Raw genomic sequence first — 22,024 nt, 5'->3', positions numbered from 1 at the left:
CCCTAGGCAGGTGGTCTTATATAAGAAAGCAGGCTAAGCACAGAAGAGGGGAGCTAACCAGTAAGCAGTATTCCTGGTCTATGCTTCAACTCCTGCCCGAGTTCTTACCCTGACTTCCCTCAGTGATGAACTGTGACCTGATGGATGTAAGATAAAATAAACCCTTTCCTCCCCAAGCTGGTTTTGGTCAGTGTTTTGTCACAGCAATAGAAAGTAACTAGAACACTTCTAAACTTTAGAGTCATTCTGTCAAGTACCAGAAATGAATCTGTTGGCTGCCAGGCATGGTGACATAAACCTATAATCCTAGCACTGGGGAAGCTAGCTGACCCAAGAGGCTTACAAGTTCTAGGTCAGCCTGGGCTCCTAGCAAGACCTTGTCTTAAAAAGTGAACATAAATAAGCAATAAATATATTAAATCTATTGGGACCTTTAGTGGCATTGCATTTTAGTTACAAATATGAGGCTATAGAGATAAGTGACTTTGTAACATGGAGCCTGCCCATCCAGGGACACAGTATCTAAATCTGTCATTCTACCAGGCAAAATTTTGTAGTCTTCTTGATACAAGTTCTGCACATCTAAGTTTATTCCTAGGGGTTTAATTTTTGTTATAAATATCAATAAAATAACATATTTTCTATCTGCTAATAACTGGCATTTGGAACGCTCCAGATTTTTATAACATACACTTTAACAAGTCAACTTAAAAATTGTTTTTCTCTAGCTGATTGATTCCTTTACCAATTGGGGGTAGGTGTTTTTTTTTTAATATTTTATTATTTTTATTTTATGTGTATATGTGAACTGCTTGCATGTAGGCAAGTGCAATGCCAGCGGAGGGCAGAAGAGGCTGTCGGATCCCCTAGAACTGGAGTTATGGACAGCTGTTAGCTGCCACGTGGGTGCTGGGATTCGAACCTGGGTCTTCTGCAAGAACAGTCAGTGTTCTTAACTGTTGAGCCATCTCTCCAGCCCCGGAAGAGATTATTTTTAAATAACCACAAGATCCATGAAGAACAGTTACTATTTTTCCATAAGGGTTTTATGACATGAGAAAATACGATGATAATGTTTAAAATGAATGTAAGGCCATATATAGAGAACATGACCTAACTATTTAAAGACAGGTAAATCAGTATTCTTTGCTAACAAAGAAAAAAAAAAAACCTAGCAGAAAATATTCACTGTGTCAACAGTGATCATAATAGGCAGAAAAACTATAGATTTAAATTTTCCTTTTTGCCTGAAATTTAGTTCTCATAATGGATACTTAGGAGTTTATAACCAAAGAACAAATATTTTTAATTTTTATAAAATGGAAAGAAACATTTTCTTAAGATTTTTTTTAAATTTTATTATTTTTATGTGTATGTGTGCGGGGTGGGTGGGTCTCTCTGGCTCTCTTTTTCCGCGGCTGCCGGGTGCAGGCTCTACAGATCGCTGTGGGTCTGTGGCTCTGCGCCAAGCTGCAGGCTGCCAGGCGGGCTCTGCGGGCTGTAGGTGGGCTGCGTCAATCTGCAGGGGGCTCTGCGCCAAGCTGTGGGAGGCTCAGGCTAGCTGCAGGACGCTCCCCCTGTGCCCACGGTCGTTGGCCACCGGTCCGTGGGGGGGGGCAGGGAGAGCAAAGCGGGGAGCATAGAAGCGTCGCGTGAGTGCTGACGGAAGGCAGCTTCTTTCGGGAAGACTGCTCACAGGCTGGTCCCAGGCACAGTGAAACACAGGATACAGCTCAGTCAGATTTAGTGGTACATCTCCGGTTTATTAGGGGGAAACTAGAGAATTTATAGTGTGCAGGCAGTAGCAAAAGCCTCAGTTGATAGATGCTCCTAGAATGCTTTATTTACATGTGGCGGTGGGCTTCTTGTCAAACAGTGCCTGATTATCACATAGAAAAAACCTGGTAGTTTCTATGCCAGAGGTCATGTTTTAGATAAGGCATCTGTGACCGGCACTTCAAAGTGAGCCAGGAAGAAAGCAGGAGGCGCCCTGCTGAAAAGGGGAGTCTTTCCATCAAACGCTGAGCCGCTTCGCGGCTATCTGGACATGGAGAAACTGCAACCCTAACAGCAGGGTTCCCCAACATATGTGTGTACTGCCTGCATGTAGGTAAGTGCACCCATGTCATGCAATGCTGGCGGAGGTCAGAAGAGGCTGTCAGATCCCCTGGGACTGGCATTATGGACAGTTGTTAGCTGCTGTGTGGGTGTTGGGATTCGAACCCCTGGGGCAGGTGGGCCTGTGTTGCATAAAAAAGCAGGCTTAGCAGGGGCCAGGGAAGCAAGCCAGTAAGCAGCATTCCTCCACAGCCTGTGCTCTAGTTCCTGCCTCCAGGTTCCTGCTCTGAGTTTCTACCTTGGGCTCTCTGATGAACTTTGATGGGGAGATGTAAGCTGAATAAACCCTTTCCTCCCAAAGTTGGTATTGGTTAGAGTACTTTGTCACAGCAATGGAGAAACAAACTAGAACAATGACTTTAAAGTTATTTGGAATTGTTGCCATTAATTCTACTTTATTATTAGTTGTTGCTAATCTCTTACTGTATGCAATGTACTAGAGAAAACGGTCTATATAAAGAGATCTATATATTAGCATCTACTCGGGGGTTTGGGATGTAACCCCCACAGAGAAAGGGACTATGTACTACGTATTTAAAAAGCAAAAGCAAGCTTTCTTCAGTACCTTTGGCTCTTACTACAGACTGGTAGAGCCTTGCCAGCACAAGCAATCCCCTCACACTAGCATTGGTGTCATGCTATCATTGCCTCCCTTCACACCTGCATTCATCTCTGTCCCTTTTCATTTCTCACCTTAACTAACAGTCACTACCAAAGACGTTTACTTTGTTTAATGGTTAAAATGTAAGAAGAGAACCCTAATTCTTTTTTTTTAATATTTTATTTTTTATTTTTATTTTACGTGTATGAGTGTTATGCCTGCATGTAGGTAAGTGCACCCGTGTTGTGCAATGCCCGTGGAGGACAGAAGAGGCTGTCGGATCCCCTGGAACTGGAGTTATGGACAGTTGTTAGCTGTCATGTGGGTGCTGGGATTTGAACCCAGGTCTTCTGCAAGAATAGTCAGTGTTCTTAACCGCTGAGCCATCTCTCCAGCCCCAAGAACCCTAATTCTTAATCTAAATCAAGGCTATACCTGTGAGAAAGAGGGAGGTAGGTGGAGGAAAAAATAGAACTTGAACTTTAAAATAAAAACCCATGATCTCTTGAACTTAAACTTGCTTTCTTATCATATTACCTCTCAACATTCAATTTCTGTATAGAAGACCATGAGAAAAAAAAATAATGAAGCAGACTGGTTTATTTTCTTACCAAATTGTTGTTCTTAGTATCTTCTAGGCGTTCCAGAACTGATGTCAGATTTGGGTCATCAGAGTCCACAAACCATATTGGTGAAGAAGATGGGTACGATTCCTGTTGCAGAGACACCTAGGTTAGAGATATTTACAAACAGACCAACCCAAACCTGTAATTAAACCACAACACTAAGTGTCAAGATGACCATGGATCCAAATAAAATGTACCAAGAAAAGCTACACATTAAAATTCACTGAGAGAGACCAAACTCCTGTGGAATTTTTAAAAATGAAGTTTAATAGTTTAATTTTGCCTATTCCGTGTTATATAATTTGTAAGTCTAAAAACAGACAACAGAATTTTAACAAGCACTATGATTTAAAACAGGGAAATACACCATAAGAATTGTTTTTATCAAAAGACAAGGGAAAAAAGGTATTCAAGCACCACTGAAGACAGGCTGCCTTACAGCAAAAGGTCTATTATGACCTGGATTTTCCAGCTTTCACCTTTTTCAGGGCTTTAAAATCCAGAATCATAGTTATCTCTGAAAGAGAAAAGGCAACTTTCAAAAATGCCAAATTTAAAATTCAGTCTATAGATTTAAAACAGTACTACTTTGTCTTTAATAATGCTTCATAGCTAATACTTTTCCATCCCTACATTGTTACACAGAATGTCATTCCTTTTTTCCTTTGTTTTTTGAGACTGGATATTGGTTTGCAGCCTCAAATATGCAATCCTCCTACCTAAGCCCCCCAAGGATTACAGGCTGCTTTACCACCTAGCTACAACAGTAGCCCTTAAAGATTGCTTTTTAAATACAGCAGGTGTTAGAGGCAGAATGATCAGCAACACAGTCCTGCCACAGTCCTCATTCAGATTTCAAGTGAAGTGCCATAGAGGTGGGTTTTTGAGATAGTCACTCTCCTTGAATGGACTGTCTCTTCACAGACACATCACTGATGTTCTCCGATGTTCTAAAAGGCAGCCTGATGATTTTATAGACATACACAGGGGCCAAGGATCCAAGTGCAACCGATTATGACTAGCAATAATCAGATACATACAGATTAGAGATGCATGCTCCAACATCTCAGTGTTAGTAGCAAAAACAATGAGTCTTTCTGCAAGGAACAATATCTTCCAAAATGAAATGGAGATCTTTTTTAAAGGTTAAAAACTCATTCAATTTTATGTCTTACAGGGCTTATCCTGAGTTCAATATTGTATAACTATATTAATTCAACTGTGAACCTAGAAACTTACAGCCGCTTGTGAAAGAGATGTACCCTTGCTCTGGAGTGTTACTGAATCTGTTAAAGCTGCAATGAAATGCTCCTTCTAATCATGTAGTTATTAAAAAATTTTTAAGAAAAATAATGATTAAAAAAAAAAAAAGAAGAAGGCAACCTCTAAAATGGCCCAGTAGAGGCCAGGTGTGGTAGGCCATGCCTTTAATCCCAGCACTGGGAGGCAGAAGCAGGCAGATATCTATAAAATCCAGGCTAGCCTGGTATACAAAGCAAGTTCCATGCCAGCATGGGTTACAGGGAGACCCTGTCTCAAAACAAACAAATAAAATGGCCCCAATAATCCTCACCTCCTCTCAGTGTTTACACCCTTGCAAAATCCCCTCCCTTGGACTTAGTCACTCACTTCTAACAACATCAAAAGTATTGATCTATCACTTCTCAAATTAATTCCTATCATGGACACCAGCTGCTACACGGTGAACTGCCCTATGGAGAACCCTGTGCCACAAGTTGAAAAAGGACTAACAACTAAACTGAGACCCTCAGGTTAGGCCAACACCCTATGAAATGAATCCTGCCAACAACTTTGTGAGTCTGGAGGTAGATGCTCTCCCTTTCCAGCCTTGAGACCACTGAATTATCTATCAACACCTACAACTACACTGGGAAAGACCTTGGGCCAGTGAACCCAGGGAAAGTGGTACACAGATTCCTGATCCACAGAAACTGTGCACTAACATTTGTTGTTTAAAACTTCCAAGTTTAGGGGCTGGAGAGAAGGCTCAACAGCTAAGAGCACTTACAGCTCTTGTAGAGGGCCAAGTTTCAGTTCCTAGCACCCAAATTGTGAGTCAAACCACCTATAACTTTAGTCCAAGGGAATCCGACACCCTCTTCTGGCCTCTACGGGCTCCTGCACATACGTGGTATATATAAACTCATGCAAGCAAACACACACCCACATTAAATAAATCTTTAAGTTTCTAAGTTTATTTGTTAGAATATAGATCTATTGTTAATTCAATCATCATAAAATTCCAGTGTCTTACTCTATCACACAAACTAAGTACTACCAAGAAATGCTATAGTACGTGTTTTAAAAAATACAGATGTGTGGGGCTGGAGAGTAGGGCTGGAGAGATGGCTCAGCGGTTAACAGCACTGACTGCTCTTGCAGAGGACCTGGGATCGATTCCCAGCACCCACATGGCAGCTATGAACTGTCCTTAACTCCAGTTCCAGGAGAATCTGAAGCCCTCTTCTGACCTCCGTGGCATTGCACGACATGGGTGCACTCACATACATGCGGGTAATACACTCATACACATAAAATAAAAAATAATAAATATTTTAAAAAAGAATACAGATGTGGCTGGGTGTGGTCTCAACTGCTCTTAATCCCAGTACTTGGGAGGCAGAGGCTGGCAGATCTTTGTGAGTTCAAGGCCAGCCTGGTCTACACAGCAAGTTCCAGACCCTGTCTCAAAAAGACCAAAAAAAAAAAAGTGGGGTTTTGTTTTTGTTTTTTACAGTTAATGAACAAAGCATTACAAAGTTTCACCCACTAAGAAACATCTGTTCTGTTCACTGTACTGTTTTTTATTAGAAATCAAGGGAAAACATTACTGGTAGATATTAGCTGCTGAATTACATTTAAGTCATGTAAAAGTATTTTATACAAATACAGTTTTAAAGAGCCATTGCTCTGGAACTATAACCTCATTATAACAGGTAAATCCATGGAAACTGGATATTTCCTGAGCATTTTACCAAATCTTTTATGAAGCAGCAACTGTACTGAACTAGGACCTCCGTGGTGGTCTTGGACCTATCCAGCAATGACTGATTTGCTCTTATTTTCTCATCTCTTACTGGTTCCAAATCTCTTTACAGGCTAAAGGGTAAATTCTGTAGAACTCATCCTGTTCTAAAGTAAGGCACTTACTAAATACTGTATTTTCATCTTCAGATTCTTTGGCCTAGCTTGGGAACACAGCATCTTGATAATTTTTACTGTTTTGGTTTTCTTTAGCCTTCATAAAACAGATTTAGAAGTTCATTGTATAGATTAGTATTTATCTAGAAATATTGAAATGAAATTTGTGAGTTGTGCTGTGGGCTGAAATGCCTCACAACGACGTTAAAAACAATTTAGGGACCATGAGACTGGTTCTACCTAAAATATGTTTGTGTTCTCAATCCTGTATGTGGAAAGATGGGTTTAGATAGCAGATCTAAGCCACTTATTTTAACATTTCTCAAAGTGAGGCCTCAGACCCCTGGGTACAAACCTTTCTACAAGAATACTGTTAACTGCCTTTTTTACTATATTCACATTTGTAAATACAGTAACAGGTAAAACTGCTGTTACCTTCACCCAAGTAAAGGTCAGACCACCAGCCTACCAGTAGTCATGCGCTCCAAGAGTTTAAAAGGATGAAGATGCTGGAAATGGTGGCGCACGCCTTTAATCCCGGCACTCGGGAGGCAGAGACAGGCAGCTCTCTGTGAGTTCAAGGCCAGCCTGGTCTACATAGTGAGTGCCAGGACAGCTGGGGCTACAGGGAGACCGTCTCAAAAAGACCAAAAAAAAAAAAAAAGGGATGAAGCTATGAAAGATCAAGTTTTACTTAAGAATGTCTGTGATAAAACAGTAAAAGTCATGTCTATGTCCATTAAATCTTATGTATCTTTTTTAATACTACAGGTGAAAAATAGGAAATACATAATATTCCTATGAAACACTTATGTGACTGAGTGTGAGGTTTTTAACCATACAAATAAAACCATTTTTACTTGAAAAGACAACTGTGCAATGGTTATTATACCAACTTGGGTATTTGGTAGATGTTTTCTCAAAAATGACTAGAGACAGCCTGTCACTTCCAAGAAAATAAAGGACAGTATATTTGCCAATACTGAAATTACAACTTTAGAGGAAAACATTAGCACTTTGGAAGCCACCAGTAGCTTCAATGGAGTATTCTGATGACACTAATAGTGACAGATAAGGAGTATGTTTTGATCCTGTATAATGAAATTATCAATGTTTAGATGATACCAACTAAAATGATAAATGTGTGATGTTATATCATAAACCAAATATCTAAGGTTAGGTTTTGTTCATGCTGCTTCAACCAAAACAAAGTATCATAACAAACTAAATGCAGAAGCAAATGACAGAGCAAAGAAATTTACAAAAATATGTAGATTGTTACCATTCTAAATTTGGGGGGGGTATAAATGGCTTTTTCCTTTTTTTTTAATCTTTTTGAGACAGGGTCTCCCTATAGCCCTAGCTGGCCTAGAACTCACTATGTAGACCAGGCTGGCCTTGAACTCAGAGATCCACCTGTCTCTGCCTCCAGAGTGCTGGGACTAAAGGCATGCACCATCATGCCTGGCTAGCTTTTTCCATAAACACATTTATAACAGCAAGGTAATTGCTAGATTGAGAACTGGTCTTTTACCTAAACATTATTCTTTCTCTGTCCTTCTAAATCTAACAGTAATGATTTGTTAACATTTTAAATACTTTTTAATTTCTAAGGATAAATATCAATAGGTACAATTCAAAAAAATTAAACTTTCTTAGACCCTCAATATATCCTATTGTAAAGAAGCCCTAACCTCCAAATATGAGAACTGCTGCCTTCCCCTCTTCTCTCCTGCCACCACTTCTACTTCTTCCTTGAAAGAAACATGAGCATTCTCTATTGATATGAACGTAAATGGTTTCAAAGGGACTAGTTTTGCTCCCTCTCTCCCCTTGACACAAAGCCTAAACAACCAAAGGACTCTAACAATCTACCCATTCCCACTGATGAGCTATCACTGGGGAAGCCAGGAAAAACAAAGTCTTCCCTCAGCTTAGAACTTTCTTTTTAGGACAACTGGGGTCACAGGTACAATTCTGGCCAGTCTGGGGTAGCCAGCAATCACCTTGCCCTAACAGAATACATTAAGTGCCAAATTGCTTCTTAGAGGGTTTTAATTACTTCTACCATGCTCACTTCATTGCACGAGGCTAACATTTTTACCAATCATAATAAAAGCTGAAAGGCTAGAAGGAAAAGTTCGTATGTAGTACAATGTAATTTGTTTCATCTTCAGAAACCCAAATCAGCACTAAGAATTAAAAGTCACCACCTCTAGGAAATTGTCCAAGGACATTACCTATACGCATAAGGATTCCATCTATTGATGCTCCGAGAGTTACTTAAAATAGGAAAAAAAAAAAAAAAATGAAGCAGCCACCACAAGCATATCCAGTATTAGGAGATATGACTAATTAGATGGTCTTGTCCTATCAGAAAACAGGACACAACTGAAGGCACTGTAGAAAGACATTAGGCTGCAGATCCACTATACTGCTGAGTGAAAAGATTACAAAAGCCATCTCATATATTTTCCAAAGTAAGGAGGCTATATAAGCAAAAAAAGTTAATCAGAAAGATCCAAATTTTGCTAGTGGTGTCTTCTGAGTGGTAGAATTAGAGGTGACTTTTTCCAGTTTTGCTTCTCAACTTGCTAAATTTCTCACAACATTTTGTTTTCTATATTATGAAATATCCACCTCCACCCCTGGAAGCTAAACTTTCAGCACAAACTCTGGATCATGTTCGATGTTCATTTAACATATTTATATTTAAAAGACAATCTAGGCCTGGTGTGGTGGCGCACGCCTTTAGTCCCGGCACTCGGGAGGCAGAGGCAGAGGCAGGTGGATCTCTGTGAGTTCAAGGCCAGCCTGGTCTACATAGAGATTTCCAGGCCAGCTGGGGCTACAGGGAGACCCTGTCTCAAAAAAGACCAAAAAAAAAAAAAAAAAAAAAGAGTAAAAGACAATCTACTCTGAAAAGCTTATAAAGTGATAAAAAAAATTTAAACTTCTGTATTATACTATTTCCAACCTCTTATACTTCAAGCTTTGTAATAACTTCAAGGTTTGTATTTTAAAAATCTAATTAATCCCAGCATTTGGAAGGCAGAGGCAGGCGGATCTTTATGAGTTCAAGGCCACCCTGGTCTACATAGTGAGTTCCAGGCCAGCTGAGGCTACGAGGAGACGCTGTCTCAAAAAGATCAAAAAAAAAAATTTTTTTTTTTAATTAAAAAAATAAAATCCAAATAGGATGATGGCTCTGGCCTTTAATCCCAGCACTCCCGAGGCCAAGGCAGGATCTCAGTGAGATCAAGGCCAGCTGGGGCTACAGGGAGACCCTATCTCAAAACAGAAACAAAACAAAAATCCAAAGTGCTAAGGATGGAACCTAAGGCCTCACCCTTACTAGACAAGTGCTCTACGACTAAGCCTTTAACATTTTTGCAAGGCTTTTAAGTTTTTTAAACGAAAAAAAAAAAAAATGACTGATGATACGCCAGCTTTTAAACATTAGATGGTGCTCAAAAATCCTAGGCAATTTTTTCTACTAACAATGAATGATTAAGTGCTTCTGACAACTTTTTTTAATCAGTTAAACATTTTAAAGACAGATACAGAACAATCACCTAAGCATGTAATTACTCCTCCATACTGATATTTTATTGTGATGTTAAAACTTGTAGGGTGAAACTGTGTGTAACTATCACCAGGAAGATTACCATATGTTCACAAATTTCAATCAAATTCATCACTTCTACCATCACCCTCCTAAATGCCCCTAACCTAGGGCAACATTCAAGAATGAGCAGGCCAACTTCTTTTTTAAAAATATTTTATGTTTATTTCATGTCTGTATTGCCTGCATGTATATAAGTGCACCCATGTCCTGCACTGACCACAGAGGTCAGAAGAGGGCAATGGATCCCCTAGAACTGGAGTTACAGATGGTTGTTAGTTACCATGTGGGTGCTGGGATTTGAACCCAGGTCCTCTGCAAGAGCACTGAGTACTCTTAACTGTGGAGCCATCTCTTCAGCCTAACCTCTTGCTTTACCTGTTGTTTAAGAAGTTTTGCTCAGAAATAACACTTTTTTTTAAAATATAAATTCATTAAAAAACCAATATGGAGCTTTAAGGCAACTTTTTCATTGTTTTTGTTTTGTTTTGTTTTGTTTTCTTGGTCTTTTTGAGACAGGGTCTCCCTGTAGCCCCAGCTGACCTGGAACTCACTATGTAGACCAGGCTGGCCTTGAACCCACAGAGATCCGCCTGCCTCTGCCACCCAAGTGCTGGGACTAAAGGCATGAGCCACCACGCCTGGCTGGCAAGTTTTTAAAATATATTTTTTATGTGTATGAGTGTATTGCATGCATGTGTTTAAGGGCACTTGTGTCATGCAATTTCCACAGAGGTCAGAAGAGGGCATCAGATCTCCTAGAACAGTAGTTATGGATGGTTGTTAGTTGCCACATGGGTTCTGGTAATCAAACCCAGGTCCTCTGCAAGAGCAGCAAGTGCTGTTAACTGCTGAGCCATCTCTTCAGCCTCCAATATGGAGCTTTAACTCCATGGCCACCAGAATGCTCAGTTTTAAGTATCTTCCCAAAAGATAGGACATGGCCATCTCAGATATAGCACAGGTTTTTGTTTGGTTGGTTTGAGATAGATATGCTTCTTACTGAAGGTTCAGAAATGCAGCATTATGATCTAATACTTTAATGAAACTTTAAGTACTCTGATAACAAGAAAACAAGTATGTGAGTAGTCCCAAGTAAACAACTAAATGGCTAACCGAGAGTCCACAAAAAGCAGAGTAAAAGGATTAACACTTGGTTTAAGGAAATATGCAAAGATGTCTCCACAATATAAAAGTTGCTTAGATAGTGGGCTGGTGAGATGGCTCAGCAGTTAAGAGCCCTGACTGTTCTTGCAGAGGACCCAGTTTTGAATCCCGGCACCCACATGGCCGCTAACAACCCTCCTTAACTCCAGTTCCAGGGAATTCAATGCCCTCTTCTGTCCTCTGTGAGCACTGCCATGACACGGGTGCACTTACATCCAGGCATAACACTCATATACATAAAAAAATTACATTTTAAAAGTTGCTTAAATATTGAAAAGTAGGCAGTAAATTATAACTACTCAGAACATCTTTCTAAGTGAACTGAGGCAGAGAAAATAAGATTATTTGAATTAACCAGGCTGCAAATACTCCCAGATGACTTTAGTGGTTGGGATTAGGCATTGTTCTTTGTAATTGTCTTCAGAAGATTATCACAGACCAATATTCCAAAAGCCTTGGAGGAAAGAGTCTTGTTTTATTTAGCAGTGATTTCCATTGAATCACTACCCCCTCCCTCAATTAGCCAACATTTATCTAATATCACCGTTTTTGAGGTCTAAGTTTAACCCCACCACCATCACCAAAAAAAAAAAAAGAAAAAGTTACTAAGGTACACACCAGCATCATAAAAGGGAACCCTAAGCCTCTTCATATATAAATTTCTCTCAAAGTGCTTAAAAATGGGGAGAGGGGCAGATAACCACCAGGAATCTGATCCACTATTATAAACTGGCCAAATAAATTAAAACAATGACTGTTTCTGGCTCAAAAGTACAATTTAGGAGCTTAACAAGACAGCTCTGATGTTTCCAACAGAATCTTTATGAGTTCAATTTGGAAAGGTTAATCTGTCCCAGAAGGATAAGCCAAAAAAAAAAAAAAGGTGACCCTACTCAAGGTCCGTTCATTGTTTCCTTTGCACAACTTTGAACTACTTTTTATCAGTACAAAGATTAGAAAAACTGAAATGAAGAGAGCATTGCCTTACTTCCCATAAAAAGATGCTACAAAGCAAAAATTTTTTTTGATAGCTAGGGCTCGCACTCTACCACTGAACTACTTAGCTCAAAGTATTCTCAAAGGTTGCTCAGCCAAACAAAACCACCACTTTCCTTCGTACAGTATAGGACAGTATTGCTGCCAAGGAGCTTTTCTATACTCTTCCAAGGCAAAGGGTACTATTTTATAGAGAAACAACCAAAGAAATGATGTGCTTAAGGTCCTGAACACTAAGTAATGCCTACAGCTCTCCTTCCTAGATTCAGGGCTAACATTAATTCAGTATCTTGCTGTTGGGGAGTGGCTTGACAATAATGAATAGAAATTAGCTAAACAAAAATATTCTACCAAAACTAGCCTGGTAATCAATTCATTCATGCAGAAACAATAAGTATATACAAATAATATAAAGAATAAATGCCTTTAATCCCAGCACTTGGGAGGCAAAGGCAGGTAGAGTCCTGTGAGTTTGAAGCCAGCCTGGTCTACATAGTATTCCAGGCCCGCCAGGGCTAAATACTGAGATGCTGTCTCAAAAAAAAAAAGGGGGGGGGGAATAAAGTTTTATTTTTATACCAACTAATCTATTTTTTGAGGGAGGTTTTTGTTTTGTTTTGTTTTTAAACTCAAAACAATTTATTAGCAAGAGTTCCCAAATGCTGTTGGGTATGTGGTAGAACACACATGAAGGGGAGGCTCAAGATTCGAGGTCATCAGTTTTAACGCAAGTTCAAGGCCAGCCTGGACTACATAAGCCTCTGCCTCACAAAAAAAAGGGGGGGGGGGTGGAGCCTGGGAGGTAGCTCAGTTGGTCAAATGTTTGCCATGAAAGCATGAGGGCCTCAGTTCAGTCCCTGGAACTCACATAAAGCCTGGTGTGGTGGTACAGCTTATAATCCCAGTGCTGGGGAGGCAAAGACACGTGATTCTCTGGCCCAATCACTGAGCATCACAAGGTGACAGAGTCTCAAAAACCAAGGTGTAGGGCTAGAGAAATGGCTCAGCAAGTAAAAGTACTTGCCACATATGCCTGACCACCTGACCACCAGAGTTTGGATCCCTGGAACCCACGTAAAATCCAGACCCTCGCTCCATAATTCCAGCCTAGCATTCCTATGGCAAAACAGGAGGTAGGGTCAGAATGCCCCTGCAGCGGGCCAGCTAACCTGGAGTACCTAGTGCAGTGGCAAACAAGGGAGCTGACACAAGATAGAAGGCAAGAACCAACATCAAGTTTGTCCTCTGACCAACACACACCTTCCAAAATTCCAACAAGTCCATAAAAAGAGCCAGGCATGGTAGAACACATCTGTGATCCCAGCACTCACTCTGCAGGCAGCAGGTAAGTTCCAGGATCAGCTTGATCTAGTCAGCAAGTTCCAGACCAGCAAGGGCTACAAAAGGAAACCCTGTCTCAGCATCTCTTTACTCCCCGAGAAAAGGAGCAAAGAAACTGCCAGATGGAGTATTTTAAAAGGACTAAAGGAATGCTACATACTAGCTCCCAATATGGCTACACAGGTTATTACAATAAGCTGCTTGGCTTTGGGGTGTGAGTGCTGACTAGCAATTAGGTCTGTTTAGTGAAATGGAGAAAACAATACTTAAGTTTGTATAACAGATGATCTTTCGTGAGTTCGGAGAAACTATGTAATAAAGCCTACTTGAGGTTCACAGTCAAGATCAGGACAAATTTATGAAACAAACAACAACAACAACAACAAAATAGCTCAATTTCTGTGGCCTAGAAAGAAACTATCTATTTGGTTTTATTTCTTACACTATCCTTCATATGTAGTCAAATTACAGATTTCTTATCAAGTCCTCAGTGGTCTTTTAAGTATTTATGCCCTACCCATCAAATTTTTTGATGTTGTTTCCACCCAACTGATAAATTCTTAGCAGCTAACTTTCAAGGGAGGTAAAAGTCTACTTGAACAAAATATAGCTAGAACCACCAGTGGCCATACAAATCAACAGAACAAGTATTTACTGAACTGAAAATAAAACATATAAATTACACAATATTCTCACCATTAAAGGAAAAAAAAAAGACAACAGAACGTAACAGAACATAAGAAAACATCAAAGCAGAAATGATAAGAACTAAGACGAGGAAGGGAAAATATTACCATGAACTGCACATGACCCAGAAGAGTCTTGAGGGGCAATCAACCATGGAAAGGTACAAGGCAGAGGTCAGGGGCACATTCCACACGGGGAAAATGGCTGATGCAGGAGATTAAGAGAAAGTGGCACAGTATCTTCAGAAGCTTATTTAGAAACTGGTATGCTTGTGTGTAAAAGTGAGATTCTCCCTCCCTTCACTCAAACATTACAGAAACTATCCAAGGATGCTTTTGGTAACTTGGAAATGGCAAGAGCTGCTATATAGAAGAGGTCAATAAATACCCAGTTGTCTACAAAGGAAAAGAAGCAGGACAACTCACTAATGATCGACAACTTTTTAGAGTAACAAAGCACAAACCAAGTAGATAGGGTCTTGGCATATGAAATCCAACCACATTTTTCCCTTCCTATTTCCCTTCTGAGCAAATGTATCAATATGAACAAGTTGGGTAGATTATCAAACATCATGCTTTAAAAGTCTACCTTCTGGGGCTGGAGAGATGGCTCAGCGGTTAAGAGCACTGACTGCTCTTGCAGATGACCTGGGTTCAATTCCCAGCACCCACATGGCAGCTATGAACCGTCCTTAACTCCAGTTCCAGGGGAATCCGAAGTCTTCTGACACCCAAGGCATAGCAATGACACGGGTGCACTCACATACATGCAGGCAATAAACTCATACACATAAGGTAAAAATAATAAAAATAAATAAAAGTCTACCTTTTACAGAGACATATTGAAACATTTACAGGAAAAAAAATGATGTAGCTGGAATATGTTTCAAAACAATCCAAGGTGGGGTACATAGGAAATAAAACTGCCCAAAAGTTTACGCCATAGTTGAGGTTGGGTACATGTTTCTCTACACTACTAAACTTTGTATGTTTGTTTTTCCATAATAAAGCTAGCACACACTCATACTGAAAACCAAACATAACTGTCTTCTGATAATGTCTGTCATAATTCACTAGTAGCTCAATTTTTAATAACTGCTACTAGCAATATCATGACCCTTGTACACATCAACTCGTCTTTCCCTCAGTGTGTCTGAGCCTCTTTCTATCACTTCTACCCAATCCAGGTCCTCATTCTGCTCTGTCTGTCCCATAGGTCTCCCAGTTGGATCTCATGGGGACACTGCTGGCATTTTAGGTGGGGTGATTCTTTGACATGGCAGAGGGCCTAAACATAACAAAACACTTATAATCCCTGGACCCCTGGTATTAAATGCCAGCAAAGCAATCATACCACCCAACAGTCACTAGAATAACCAAAAACTCACATTTCCTAACACAACACAGCTTCCAGGCCCGGAGGCAGTTTCTCCATTTACATTAATAAATCTGTAGGTCCCCTCAGCCTACAAGTTTAGTAGCCTATTATTTAAATCAGCCCTACCTTTTCCTGGCCATACCTCAACTTCCACCAGAATAATCACCCTCCAAAGCCATTCAGACCAGTCTCCTCAGTCATTTACTTTATACTGGTAACTTCCTGTCTCCCATATTTGGAAAATCTTCACCAGGCTACATCCTGGGCTTCTCAAGTCTGAGTATTAACTATCCACACCTAAATCCACTTTTTAGTCAACTTTCTCAAGCTTCAGTGTCTTGCTTGGGTGGAGTTTCCTCTGTCTTGAATGCTCTTCCTCTAGCCTTCCAAATTCATACTCACCTATGGAAGCTCCACTCCCCAGAGCTTTTTCTGAGGCACACCTTCAGCTCACTAACCAAAATTAGTTACTCCCTTTGGCTTTCATAACACTACAGCAGTTGTCACAGTAGTTCTCACACTGTTGTACAAAACTCTCCAAGAAGATGAATTCTCAAAGAAGGGGCTGGTCTGCCAAGTTGTGATACACCAATGCCCACAACTACTCAATCAGCGTTGAGAAAGTGAATTCTCTCCTCACTACAGCACTTGACCAAACAGCACGGTCTTTGGTTTTGCGAGACATACCTTTCTACCCAGTACCCACGTTCTTCAGTGTCTGGCAATTATTTTAAGGTCAGTTATAACGTCAAGGCCTTCGGAAATTCCCACCACATTTAACAGAAAGGAATTAAAGACAACGGACTGTTTTAGCCATATTTAAACTACCAGCGTGACTCCTATTGCAATAAAGTATATTCTGCACGTGCAATCAAATCCACAATGAATAGCCTCATGTACACGTCTATAGGGAAAAAAAAGAAGCTAATACTTCAATATTTTATCAAGCTAACAGGCTTTCTGCTTAACCAGAGCAAACTCTGCGCGTGTCTTCAGCTTTGCGGTGACCATCTGCTCCCTCTGGGTGGCAAACTTGGGCAGCATCTCCTACCCCCCGTCACTTCCAGGCTGCCGCACAGGTAGGGCTGCACGCACCCGCTCCACCTGCCGCCAAGTAAGGTACAAAGCGCCGTGGACACACGTTAGCGACACGCAGGTTGGGGGAGAGGGATGGACCCAGCCATCCCGGGGGTGCATCCTCAACTTTTTTTCCTTAAATGACTGGGTTTTCAGTGTCCGTGTGTCCTCAGAGACCAACTTAGAAACAAGATCCGGCTGAACTGGCGGGGACCAGAGGGAGCCTGACGGAAGGAGGAGCAGTTAAAAACTTCAGGGCCTCCTCCGGTCCCACTGGGGCGCCGGCCGCCTCGCAGCACTCCCCGGAGCAGGCCGGCCTCGGGCGGCCATGACGACGGGCGGCGGGCTCCGGCCGCAGCGGTCTCCACCTCTGGGCCGGGCGACGGGGGCCGCGAAGGGCCAACAGCCCCAGCCGGCCGCGCCGGGAGCGGCGACGTGCCTCCGCCTCCTCCGCCCCGAGCAGCCCCGGCGGGGCCCAGCCGCCCGTGGGGAAAGGGGCGGGCCGCGGCGCCAGGGCCTCCTGGGCAGCCTCCCCTTTGTCCCGGGCCTCGGCCGCCCCCGGCAGCCCTCACCCGACCCCGCGGGGATACGGCCCCGCGCCTCACCGTGATGTTGCAGTGGAGTGTGAGCGGCGGCGGCGGCGAGTGCGGGCTACCAGGCGGCGCCGGGGGCGGCGGCACCAGAAACTGGCAGTGCAGCTCGTCCAGCTTCCAGCTGACGATGCGAAATCGCTCGTGGCTCTTGTCGAAGATGGACGCCAGGAACTTCAGCTCGGCCTTGAGCCCTGACACGGACATCTTCCCCTCATCTCCGGAGGGAGGGGTGAGGAAAGGGAGCCGGGCCGGGAGCCGCCGTCACGGCCGCGACCGCCCCGCGGGGCCGGCCCGCGCGGCTCCGCCTTTCCCCGCCGCCGCGAGCCGCGCCGGAGTGCGGCTGGAAAATGGCGAGGGCGCGAGGCCTCGGCGGGCAGCCGTGCGGTAGCCGGGCCGGCTGCTCCCTTTGTAACCGACTCCACCCGCAGGAGGCGGCGGCCCCGCGGCTTAAAAGGGCAACAGCGACACCGCCCCCGCCTCCGCCTGGGAGAGGGCGGCCCCCGCCCCGGCGCGCGCCCGCTGCTTCAGTGCGCGCGCCCGGCCGCCCCCTCCTCTCCATTGCCCCAGCCCCCTTCCGCCCCGCGCCTGGGCTTCCCTCCTCGCACACACCCGCTGGAGGTTCGGGGCGGGCGGCGGCGCACTGGCAGGAGCCCGAGCCCCCTGCGCGGGGCGGTCCCCGGCCACAGGCCAGACACGTGTGCGGCCTAGAGCGCGGGCCACGTCGGCGCCGGGCGGAAGCGCGCGGGCCCCGGGAGGTGGCTCCGGTGCATGGCTCTTCGTGGGCCACCCACTCACCTGATCTGGGCGTGGCGGCGGTGAGAGAGCAGGGGCGCACGTCGAGCACCTTTCTCGCCGGTGGTCTGGCGCTGCGCTAAGCACCCACTACTTTTCTGGGCTGTGCTCCTGGGAGCACCTTGCCGGACTCGCTGCCCCCTCCGCTCTCGATCAATCCATTAGCTTCTTCCCATCTCTCATGATTCGTCTTTCTCATAAACACTACCGGTGCTCTAACAGACGTATAAGAGCTCTTACCTGGAGCTCTTGCCCTATTTCCCAGGCAGGTCCTTATTTGTTAAGGTCTCAGCTAAGATGTCTCAAACTGATCCTTCCTGACCAATCACTCTCATGCGGGCACCAGTATCCCATCACTCTGTTAACTTACTGCTTATTTCCCTGTTGTCTCTGCCTCAGATACTTGTCTTATTCAGAGCTGTAACCCTAGAATCTAGGGGAAAACGTATTACATCGCAGACACCCAATATCATTTTTGCTCTTACTCTGAATCCTGAGCGCTTAACACAATCCCTGGCACATTATAGATGCCCCCAAAATGGATGAAGGCCTGCACTGCAGTCTAAAGGAATACTATATAATTTGGGCAGGCAGTTAATCGTGTATGTAGTAATGTGTTCTAAAGGCAGGACTAGCTTCCTGGACATGTAAACTATGCAGTACACCCGGCTTCTAGCTTGAAAAGGAGCAGTACCTAGCTTAATGCCCTCATGTTACCAACTCAAAAATTGTTTTCAAACAGGGACCTTCCTTATATTTTCTCTTTACACTGGTCTTGAGGTAGCCCTGAGGCCTGAATGTCTCCTGCTTCCTGACATACAGACATACCCTAGTCTTAGTTTACAGACCCAGGTAGATGACAACCACACAAGGATAACATTAAGACTATTCAATTGGGAAACACTATTTTCCTTTTTTTTCTGAGGCGCTATATCATGTTACAGTGCTTCTTAGCCTTTAGGAGGCTGGATCCCTTTGAGAATATAATAAAAGTTAGAATTCATTATTTCCAGAATCCAAGTATTTACAGAAAAATGCTTGTGCATGTAAAACTTTTACTTATGGAAATTCATGATACCAAACACTATTCACTGGGACTGAAAGAAGGGGTTTCAGTCCTGGGCTCTGAGCTAGAAATAACATACTGCATTGGTGTTATTGATACACTAAGCACAGATATAACTTACTTTATTTTTCCTTCAGTCCATTATGCTCAGGATCATAACTGATATGGCAGCCACAGACAAGGATTTGAAGCAAGGGAGCATTCTGGTCAGAACTAGGTATGGTCTAAACAGGTTACTTAAGTTTTATTTTATCTTTTAATGATGTAGGACAATAAACAAGTTCTGTATTGCAATTGCTCTTACATGTTACATCTCAGAGATATGTACATATATTAATTTCACAATTATTAGGGGTGGGCATCTGCCTTGTACCAAGCCCTAAAAGGCATAAGAACATGATTACCTGAATTCAAGAAGCTTAATATATAACATCAAAAACAAAATACTGTTTTGTAGTGTGTCAGCCTGCAAATAACAGAAAACTCATTGAAAATGGCTTGAACAATAAAGAAATTATGGCTTCGTGGCTTCATGTAATAAGTCCAAAGCAGAGCAGTCTCCAGGATTGGTTGGCTTGGTGCTTAATAAAATCATCAAGAGCTCCTATTCTTTGAATCTCCTTTGTCAGGCTGAAAGCAAGTCATATCCAAACATAATATTCAGAGACATAGAGGACATGTTCTTCCCTATCTCCTGCTAAACCATGGGAATCTTTCCAAGAACTCTCCCAGCAGACTTCACTCCTGTGTATATAGTTCAGCATTTTGGAGACCTGACATACATGCCAAGAACTATAGTTTCTTTTAATGAGAGTATCACTTTTAAAATTTGGCTTTAGAATACAAAGAGGATGAAAGTGAGTTTAGGAGAATGAAATAGTCACCAAGAAGGGAGAAAACCCAGATTCTCTAGTTTGGCCTACCACTGATTTCTAAAAATTGTGTGTTTATGTCTGTGTCTGTGTGTACATATGAATGCATGTGTGTGGAAGCCAGGAATCAACCTCTAGTGTCAATCCTCAGGAACCTTGTGTTTTTTTGTTTTGTTTTTTGAGACAGGATCTCACTTTGTGTAGCCCCAGCTGGCCTGGAACTGGCTGTGTGGATCAGGGCTGGCCTCAAACTTAGAGAGATCCACCTGCCTCTACCTCCTGAGTGCTGGGATTAAAGGTGTGCACCACCACCCCCAGGTCCCTATCCATAATACAATGAGGCAGTTTGTACCCAGCTGTAAGGTTCTCCAGCTCCAAACTATATTGAACCCTTTATGATGGTCACTCTAACTCAGGAGAGGAGGGAATGGAATACATAAAAGCAGAAAGGACTATGAGAGGAGGGGAAGAAATCCTAAAGGGGTGGAGTAATAAAATGCATGTGACATGAAAGAAGAAAGGGGGACTATTTAAGATGAAGGTAACCAGCAAGAGTTGAGTAGGTGCATAGGAGAGGAAGAGAGAGGAACATATAAGAACAAAATATAAAGACATGTGGCTGAAAATGCCATACTAGGGACTAGGAGATAGCTCAGTCAATAAAGCTTTTGCCACCAGGCATAGTGGCATACGCCTTTAATCCCAGTACTTGGGAGAAAGAGGCAGGTGGATATCTGTGAGTTCAAGGCCAGCCTGGTCTACATAGTAAGGTCAGGCCAGCTGGTGCTACAGGGAGACCCTGTCTCATAAAAAAAGAAAAAGAAAACAACAAACAATAAAGCTCTTGCCTTTGCAAGCATGAGGACCTGAGTTTGATACCTAGAACCCATGTCAAAAGAAAAAGTCAGGTGTAGGCCAGCAAGATGGCTCAGTGGGTAAATATGTTTCCTACCAAGCCTAATGAGTTTGATTCCTGGAACCCCTGTAAAGTAGGAGAGAGGTTGTGGCAAGTATGCCCAAAGAGAGAGAGAGAGAGAGAGAGAGAGAGAGAGAGAGAGAGAGAGAGAGATTATAATGAAACCCATTATTTTTTACACTAACTTAAAAATTAATTGAAAAAAAAAAACAGCTTTTAGATGAGTCCAAGTCAGTAGTGAGAAAAACTGAAGTAGGGCAGTGGCAGTAGAATAGAAAGGATCACACTGATGCTAGGGGCATTTCTGTGGTAGAACTGCCAGACCTTAGAGACAATGAAGGGATAGAGAGGGGTTTGTTCAAAGTAACATTGAAGACATGGCTGGAAGGGAGTGGTGCCATTGACACAGCAGGAAAAAGATGCTGAATTTGACGTGCTTGTGGGATAGCGCATGGAGATTTTATACCTTAGCCCTGAAGTTTCTAAGATGTTTAAAAGCTAGACATGGTAGGTCATATCATACCTGTAATCTCAGCACTGGAGAGGTAGAGGCAGAAGAATCCCTGGGGCTCCCCGGCCAGCCAGTTGAGCTAAATCAGTGAGCTCTAGAATCAGTAAGAGACCCTGCCTCAAAAAGTAAGGTAAGTGGCACATACCTTTAATACTAGCACTCAGGAGGCAGAGGCAGGCAGATATCTATGAGATCAAGGCCAGCCTACTCTATATAGCAAGTTCAGGCCAGCTGGGGTTACATAGAGACCCTGTCTCAAGAAGACAAAATAATAAAAAGAAGATAGGAAGCAACTGAGGAAGACACATCCAACACTGACCTCTCTGGCATAAACACATACACACACACACACACACACACACACACACACGTGTGTGTGTGTGTATATATATATATATGCCTTTTTTTTTGCTTTCTTGGAGACAGGGTAGCCTGCCTCTGCCCCCAGAGTGTTGGGATTAAAAGCTAAAAGCATGTGCCCCCCGCCCCCCGGTTTA

The 22,024-nt window shown here is 42.8% G+C and overlaps 1 protein-coding gene across 2 annotated transcripts in view; it reads right to left on the bottom strand.

Moving 5' to 3' along the window:
- Nucleotides 1–17,806, bottom strand: part of Ube2q2 (ubiquitin conjugating enzyme E2 Q2) — a 71,478-nt gene extending 53,672 nt beyond the window's left edge. Inside the window, exons 1-2 of one of the 2 annotated variants that reach the window (XM_008823418.3) lie at nucleotides 17,383–17,806; nucleotides 3,331–3,432 (exon numbers count right to left, since the gene is read on the bottom strand). In XM_008823418.3, the coding sequence (XP_008821640.1) occupies nucleotides 3,331–3,432; nucleotides 17,383–17,574 (294 nt within the window). In that variant the 5' untranslated portion in view covers nucleotides 17,575–17,806. The remainder of the gene's footprint in view (nucleotides 1–3,330; nucleotides 3,433–17,382) is intronic. The other variant, XM_008823416.3, reaches the window with a different exon arrangement.
- Nucleotides 17,807–22,024: the final 4,218 nt, after the last annotated feature.

This window comes from Nannospalax galili, unplaced genomic scaffold, assembly GCF_000622305.1.
Source record: "Nannospalax galili isolate Female #2095 unplaced genomic scaffold, S.galili_v1.0 scaffold28, whole genome shotgun sequence".
Taxonomy (NCBI): Eukaryota; Metazoa; Chordata; class Mammalia; order Rodentia; family Spalacidae; genus Nannospalax; species Nannospalax galili.
Note: the sequence above shows the minus strand (reverse complement) of the source record. Positions and strands in the feature narration are given on the sequence as shown.